The sequence below is a fragment of the Pundamilia nyererei genome, unplaced genomic scaffold (assembly GCF_000239375.1).
Source record: "Pundamilia nyererei isolate P.nyererei 1_Seehausen unplaced genomic scaffold, PunNye1.0 scaffold00067, whole genome shotgun sequence".
NCBI lineage: Eukaryota > Metazoa > Chordata > Actinopteri > Cichliformes > Cichlidae > Pundamilia > Pundamilia nyererei.
Window position 1 is genome coordinate 891,238 of NW_005187468.1, and position 8,758 is coordinate 899,995.

Consider the following 8,758-nt stretch of genomic DNA (forward strand, 5'->3'; position numbering starts at 1 on the left):
AAAGCTGCAGAAAATTGAAACTAACGTTTTTCTCAGTCTTCTGTTGTTCAGATTTGGGGAGCCTGTTTGAACTGTTGCCTCAGTTTCTTGTCATAGCTGACAGCTCGAAGCAATCTGGTGGTTCTCCTCTGAACTCTGGAATCAGCAAGGCTTTTTCACCTAGATAGCTGCAACTCTCTGGATATTTTCTCTTTTTTTCAATCATTCTCTGTAAATTCTATAGATGTTGGCAAATCTCTGTAGGTAAAACATTTTCTGAAATACTCAGACCAGCCCGTCTGATACAGACAACCATGGCACATTCAAAGTTAGCTAAAGCACTTTTCTTTTCTGTTCTAATGCTTGGTTTGAACTTTGGATTTCCTAGATGCATTGAGTTTCTGCCAAGTGAGTAATTCTCCCCCCAAAGGGAGGGAGTATGTAATCAGTTGCATTTGTTTGTCTGGCTCTCTGTTTGTTAGCCATCTAGCATCTACAGTTTTCCAAAAAATAATTTCCAAATTTTATGTGATGGTAGATGCTAATAACAGATTCAACTGATTTCATTTTGGTGAAAATCGGGTGTAAACGTCAAATTTGCACCAAATTTGAAAATCTGTAAAAATTTTATATGATCCACAATTTTTTGTGGATCATCGTCAAACCTCACAACAATAGGCCTTGGGAACATGAGTACCTAGGTTGCCTAGGCATTACCTGCTTCTATTTACATAATAACATATATAGTGGTAACAGTTAATGCTTATCTAAGCAGATGATGAAATGTATGATTCATTTTGCAGACACGTTGCTTTTTTTGAAGTACGTAGCTTGTTTTCAACGACTTCCTAAAGCCACTCATAGGCATTGTGCCACGCTTGTAAGTGGGTGTCAGATCACATCAGAAACTCCTCAAATATTTAGTGTCTTCTTTGAAGAACTTGCCCAGCTGTCTTTCAAATTATACGCTTTGTTTGATGTGATGTTTTCAGTCCTCGGCAAAATGACAAATGATGACAAAGTGTGATCTTGTCACCTGTGCGTACAAAATATCTGTCTTTTGGAAAATATAATCGTTTTTTTTTTACTTTCGAGTTCAGAGCAAACATTCCTCCAAACATTATTTGTATTCACCAGATTTTGGTTCTAGTTTCATTTCCTTTCAGCAAACTGATTCACATCAGGGAAATTGCACCATCAATCAAAATATTTCTCCGTCGAGGGCTTGTTAACTTTGTTCGATGAAAGTATATATTTTTCATATGCCACTTTCTTCTTTCGACATGCAAATAAACCAGAGAGAAGCTCACACTTGAGTCATCAACTTGAAATCTAAGCAGCATTTGTGTTTTAAAGTAATTGTAGTGCTTGTTCATGTATGTATTCAACCTTAAGTCCCACAGCGACAGCATGAAGTGCTCTGAATCATTCATGAGCTCCTGTGCACATACATCGATAACACATCTGAGCCCAAATAAACACACGTATACGGACACTTAATGCAAGGTAAATCTCAAATACTTGAGATACTCGCTCTCTCTTTTGTTTGGGAGCTCGTTTTTTTCACCAGAGCTGTAGGTACTAATTTTGGAATCAGGGAAGGTCTCTGAATGTGTGTTTTTTCCATCATTCAGCCATCATATTAGCATTACAAATGGGGGGGTTTGCAATAAAAAACAAATAAGAAATGAAGGATGGGAGCGAGGGTGGCTGGTGGATGCGCATTTAAAAAGCAACGAGATATGTTTCCTATTTAAATGTTGACTTAAGCCTTTTGTTAAAAAAAAACAACAATCTATTCTCAGCATCAAGAAAAGGTTTGCAAACATGTCACGCTATGTTATTCAAGTCTGCTTTGAATTATTTCTTCATTTCTTTTTTGTCCTTTTCGCTATGTCTGTGTGTGTGTGTGTGTACATGTTTAGGCATCTTTGTAAGGACAGAAATTAGTTGCGGGGACCAGCAGTCACTTATGGGAACAAAATTCCCGTCCCCACGAGTTTGAAGACATTTTTGAGGGTCAAAATGGGGTTTTGGTGTCAAGGTTACAATTACGTACAATTACGGGTGTCAAACTCCAGGCATCGAGGGCCAGTGTCCTGCAGTTTTTAGATGTGTCCTTGATCCAATATAGCTGATTTAAATTAATAAATGACCTCCTCAACATGTCTTAAAGTTCTTCAGAGGCCTGACAATGAATTAATCATTTGATTCAGGTGTGTTGACCCAGGATGAGATCTAAAACCTGCAGGACACCCACCCTCAAGGCCTGGAGTTCGACACCCCTGGGTAAGGGTTTCATGGTTAGGGTTGCGGTGAGCAGCGAGGGAAAGCATTATGTCAGATGTCCTCACTAAGACATGAAAACAAGTGTGTGTGTGTGTGTGTGTGTGTGTGTGTGTGTGTGTGTGTGTGTGTGTGTGTGTGTGTGTCAAATTTGAGACGGCAGGAGATTTGAAAGTTCAGAGATTAACACACACTTGATCTGTTATAATATCAAAATCTAAAGCCAAAGTCTTGTTTGTGTTCAGAACAGCTTTTTCCATAACCAGCTTTGAGCATCAGTATCGTGGGATATATCAAGTTTAAAGTAGCAAAACTTCACTAATGCAGGGTCTGTGATGTAGATCATCAGAAAAAAACGACTGCTACCGGTGAACTTTGATCTGTTTTCTGATCATTTGCTGGAGAAGACTTCAAAAGGTGCATTTTAGGTAAACTTTCCAGGGAGATCACCATGTGGGATAGGTGGCTGGTCAAAACAAGTTAGAGCTCATGGAAGGTCTTATTTGTACCTATACGTTCTCTACCACCCCATCTTTTAGCAATGATTCCATCTCTGTCTAAACAATTTTCTAATAAACCATAACTTAACTGTCACTAATGGCTCTGAAATGGAAGAATTACATTTGTTCACATGTTCTTTTGGATAAAAAAAACTGGATCAAAGAACATCAGGTACTTGAGACGCTGTTTTTTTTTTTTAATCTTTCCAATTTGAGCACACAGAATTTATTTTATATAGAATATCTCCTGGAGTAACTTAACATGTGGAGTGGCAACTATTGATTACTTTAAAATCATTGATAATCCTTTGGTCATTAGGAGAAACACACAATAGCAGGTCAACAAAGCAAAATTTTGATATTGTCGTCACTGGCAGGCGGGTGGCATGAATGCCCAACTTTGTGAACATGATCATTTGAGACTGACACAATGTAGGATTTTCAAATTGATGCCATAGGTGCATCTACTAAAAATCTTGGACAGGAATCTCAGTGATCTTGACCTCAAGGTCAGAGGTCAAATTTTCTGAAAATCTTGCAGACATGAAAACTTAAGAAACCCAGGATTGGTGGCCATTTTTTTTTACTTTCAGGCTTATATGTTTGAATCAATTGCATGAACTAGATTGCTGTAGATCCTATTATTAAACTTTCCAGTTCCTTTTTCCCTTGGTTTTACACATCTCCTCCTCCTTTGGCTCACTATCTTTCTCCTACTTTGTTTGTTGGAAAAACAAGCCCTGTGTTTCCACAGTAAACGATTTAGTTGAGTGCTAAACTGGAAATCCAATAAATATATTCCAAATAATGTGAAAAAAGCAGCACATCACAAACTTCTCTGTCAGCTGGGACAAATTGCTCCTGTTTGACTTGTTTACTGGTTCATTCAGCTTTCATTAGAACTACACAAATTCAGTTCAGTTATTAGTACATAGCTGGGGGCTGAATATTTCTATGCCGTTTTTCTTCTCGCTAACTGACTCTCTGCTGACATCCATAGATGCATCGGCTGCAGTGGTGGGCGGTCCCGCGTCTCCTCTCGCAGTGCGGGTGTCTGACGTGAACAAGGACTACGTTTTCCTGACTTGGCAGCCGCCCAGCGCTGATGGAGCTTCACCTGTGCAGGGATATTATGTGGAACGGTGAGAATCGCGATGTACCGCTTACTTCAAATATTCCGTTGGGTTCAAATGAATCGGGTAAAACAAAGTGAAAGCTGACACTGAAAGTTTATTTCAGACCTTTGAAAACTAGCTGACAGTGTTGGCAAATCAACAGTCCACTGAGCAGGTGTTTATCCTGTTGACATAGAAATGTGCTTCTTTGTATATTTTAGGATTTCTAGATTTTCCCTTTTAAAAAGTTAATGATTTAACAGCTTTGGTGCAATCACATCCATCTGCACTTTCTTTCCAAATGTGTCCACACACTGTTAGATTTCAACAAACCCGAGCATGTCCCAGAGGTACACCCCACCTCTGTATTCGGACAGATTTTTCCTATCATTTTCTATATTACACAACACTGTCCAGAAGACAGAGTGTCATGTGTCATGAGAGTGTCATGTCATTTAAATATCAATTAAAATGACAGCTGATTATGTCATTTAAACAAGCACTTAATCAACTGATGAACTGTGAGACAATTAGTCTGACTACGCTACCTTTTCAGACTGTGTGCATGTTTGAATTCAGTAAAACAACGAAAGAAAAGTATTGACGAAAAGATTACAGGTTTTCATTGCCAGAAATATCCATCACAGAGATTGGATCTCCTACAGTGAGCTCACGTTGATTTGGCATTCATTAAAATGCTTATTTTAGATTGGACTCTCAGTGATTTCCTGTACTGCAAGTCAACATGTGACCAACAGTAAGCCTACACTGCTAACCCTTCTGTGTGCTTCTGCTGCTGAGGAATTTGAATTGGACATATTAAGTTGGCAGAGCCCTAATGAGATGGATGGTATACATGGTAATTATCAACCCTCAATTGTGTGTTAACAGCAGACTCAAAGGCTCTCTGAGGAGAACAGCTACTGGAGCTATCACCAAAATCAGTCAGTCAGGATCACCTGAACATGTGTGCTCATATATTTGCATTTCTGCATTTCATGTTCGTTTGTGTATTTTCTTCTTTAGTCACAGCACACAGCTCTAAACGCTACTGGTTGTTACTGAACAACGAAACAAAGTGTAGGATACTTCCCAGTTCCCTAGCAACCCCCCCGTCTGGTTAGAAAAGTGGCAACAGTTTGTCATTGATGTCGTACAATTTGAGCCTGGACTTGTACTTAAAAAACATTTTTGTTCTGTTTTTGGAGCCTTGTTATTTTCGCGATGCTCTCTGGTCACAATTATACTCTTTTGTGGCGTACATACTGGCTGTTATGTGGGATAAAGTGTTTCAGAATTGGTGTTATAATATTGTACCCCGCAGACTGCACCTAGTGTTGTTCAAACACAATGGGTTAGTTCTTTGTTTTTCTTGTACAATTTTTTTTTCTTTATTACTGTATTTTCAGGACTGACTTCTCCCTCGCACCGTGTGTCCTTTTCAGATGTGACCTTAGCCAGGGTGAGTGGGTGCGCTGCAATGTGGATATTCAAAAGATTTGCCATTACCCAGTGTTCGGGCTGAAGGAAGGAACTCTGTACCAGTTCAGAGTACGTAGTGTGAACCAGGCCGGTGCAGGGCGCCCCTCCAAAGCCACGAAGCCCGTCGTCACTGCAGACCCCCTGGAACACACCAGGACTATGGGTAACACATTAAACATCAACACTGACATATAAAAAGCTGTAAAATGTGTTAATGTTGCTGGTTTTTCCTGCATCGTCTAATTTATTTGTGGAGTGAAATTTAAACCTGACCAGCAGAATACCTCAAGAGCTTTGTCTTTTTGGCTTCTGATATCATAAATAATGCCAAAGTATGCACAACAAATATGCATGAGTGCTTAAGTGGAGGAACTTTCCCCGATCAATTAGCAAGTGGAAAAAACACTCTCCTGAAATTCCTTAAATTACTGAATCAGGCTTTGCGATGCAGTTGTATTTATTCCTTAATCATAATTAATTAATTGTTTGAGTTCATAAAAGAAGATAAATAAATAAAGAAATGTTCCAAGTCTCTAAGATGTCATTTTCTCTCTTGGGCAGCCTTGATGATGTAAGATCACAGGCACTAAAACTGTCCTATCAGTTAGCTATCAGGTTCATGTACTTCATGTGGTTTGTAAAAATGGGGGAACTTGCATGACACATCAAAGTGTTTTTCTTTGGTAGAAATTTTGGATGTCTGACAAAAGATGCATAAAGATGCTTTTCTGGCTCTAGAGAAAGTTGATCTACTTTGAAAACCAAAAATGTAAGATTATAGAGTCAGAAGGAAGAAGAATTTCTTCTCATACCTTGAGATTTTCATCTGGACTTTACTGACTTAAATCTCTGACTAAACTGTTGGCTTTCAAGCTGCATTGTGGGTAATGAGAGGAAAACATGGCGTGTGCCAGAGTGAAAAGGTGTCAGTGTATCATTATTTCCTTCATTCAGACTAATGTTAGGTCACCTTCATTTATATAGTACATTTCAAACAAGAGCTGTTGACTCATAGCTCCACATGAACAGACTCCTGCTTCCTAGAAAAGATCCTTGAAGTTTCAGCACTTTTCTACATATTTCAATTTATGGTCTTTTGAGGGCCAGAGTCAAAGAAAGTTTAAATTCCTCCACTAAACATAGCAGACATAATCAAGCACTGTGGTTTGCAAATGCAGTTGCTCCATAAGTGCTATTGGAGGACAAATGCCTACCAAATCAGCACAATGGGTGGGTTTACCACTGTTATCAAGGGGTGCTTTACATAGCTAGCACCCTGCCCCAAGGACAACAACTTAAAATACCTTTGGATTCAGGTGGATATGGTTGTCTCCAGTGAGTGATTAGAGAAAAAATATGTTCCCTCTCGCTTGTAGTTAGTTAGAGTGGACCTAATGGCAGAAAAAAGATAGAAATGCAGCTTAATCATTGGGCAATTCTGTCTGAAATCGGGCTCAAAATCGTATGCAGCTGTTGGGTTGTTGCTGACTGTGATCGCAGCATATGATTTACATTATTTTCGAACACATCAAGCCATTGAGCGACCCCTGCGCCTTTTCATGGAAGCATCTGCGTGCACTATGTATCCCCACTTATTTATTCAGGCTTTTCCTTTAATTTGTCACTCATCTGCATCTACAAATGACTACAGAGAGCATCAACAATGCATTATCAGTTCGTTCCTACTGTTTATTCACCTCATCTGCCTCAGTTGCCATGTTACACCTGCAAGGAAATCAGCACTACCAGAGAGAACAGATGTAGGTGTGCAGATTTAGATCTCACTTTGTAGAGCCACGGGCTTTTGCAGTTGTTTCTCTGACAGCTTCTTAATTACATTGTGGGGTAGAACACATTATTTCCTAAAAGATTACGTATTTTAAAGCTTTTCTGTTTGGTCAACGGCGTAATGTTGGAATGATGGGAGCAATTAATAAGATGCGATGTGGATCGTGGAGTGTGTGCGTGCCTGTGTGTAACTGGGAGGACAGATGGACTCTGGTCAGATGCTGTGGATCATTAAACACAGATGAAGGACAGACAGAAGGCTGACTTGCCTCCGGCCTGCTCTCCATCCTCCCATGTCGGTCTAGCTCACTTCTTTGTGTCTCTCTGAGTCTGACTTTCTTATCAGTGGCTGCTCCTCTAACATTAATACAATAATACTGTTATCGCAAGCTCATATATAACTTCATTACCCTGGTACCACGTTCCTTTCTATCCTCTCTATCTTCAACCTATATCTATCTGTTTTGTTCTCCTTTCACAGTGGTTACAGTGGACAGAGGAAGGACCATTACTATCACAAAAGATGAACTGGAAGGTGAGAACCTTTATTTTTATTTCAGTGCATAATTTTGTCAGAAAAACAAGCCACTTGAACATTTTCCCCATTGATTTAAAACAGCATCCAGTTTTACCGGCACGCATGGTGCCTCCTTTATGCCTGCAGGATCCCTCGGGGTTTGTGGCTTAATGCATCTTCATATTATATTTAACAATGAGCTGCAGTAATTGTATGACTGTAGCAATGAGCATTTGCTCCATTTACAGAACTGAAAAGAATGAACAATCCCTGGCGGTGTCCTGGTAAATGCACATAATGGCTCGAACTAGTGTGAATGCCTGTGAAGAGGGCTGATAACCTTGGCAATGTAACCCACGGACAGATAAAAAGGAAAGCGGGAGGAGGAATTTGTGTTTGTGGAGCCATCTAAAACATGTAGCACAGGGAGTCCATTTATACTCTCTTTATTCTGTTCTCCAGGGGAGGTTTAGAGCAGAAGGAGTGTATACATGTATAACAAAGAAGTGCATGTGTGCAGCTTTTAACAGAAGTGAAATGACATAGCACTGCAACATCCTGAACTTCTAAGATCAGTCTCCATCCAGACTGACTCTGTTGCAGTACACATAACTTCGGACACTCCCTTGTCCAGATTGTATGTTGTGTGTAGAATGAAGGATCAGAATATTTGAAAGGTTATATGCTGTAGAGCTGTGGGAGGGTTGGAGAGAAACTAAGCCGAATGAATGTGATGTATGTAGTTTGCTAATGCTGTCTCACTGACCTTTGTTCCTCTAAAATTAAACTTGGATCCCTTTTTTATTATTTATGATCTATAAAAAATTGTGACGTTTGGAGGTCTGACCTTTGTTTGACTTTTGAAGGTGGAGTGCATGGCATGAAAGGTTTGAGAGCCACTAAATTATGGTCCCTAAGTTCAATGAAAGAGGAAACTTTCTCCCTTATTTTGGCTTTCTGAAAAGGGGAGGCTAGCCTCCAGATTAGAAAAGTGAGCTAAAAAAGTCACAACCAAAACAGGATGTGACTTTTGTAGTTAACCCTTGTGTGGTGTTCGTATTTTTGTTACTCAGCCAGTGTTCATGGGTCTG

At 39.6% G+C, this 8,758-nt stretch overlaps 1 protein-coding gene across 1 annotated transcript in view; it reads left to right on the forward strand.

Annotated features, from left to right (window-relative positions):
- The window catches only part of myom3 (myomesin 3), a 68,851-nt gene that overhangs the window by 28,129 nt on the left and 31,964 nt on the right, over positions 1-8,758 (forward strand). The window contains exons 11-13 of the mRNA XM_005736073.1: positions 3,766-3,907; positions 5,326-5,525; positions 7,632-7,685. Of these exons, the coding sequence (XP_005736130.1) occupies positions 3,766-3,907; positions 5,326-5,525; positions 7,632-7,685 (396 nt within the window). The remainder of the gene's footprint in view (positions 1-3,765; positions 3,908-5,325; positions 5,526-7,631; positions 7,686-8,758) is intronic.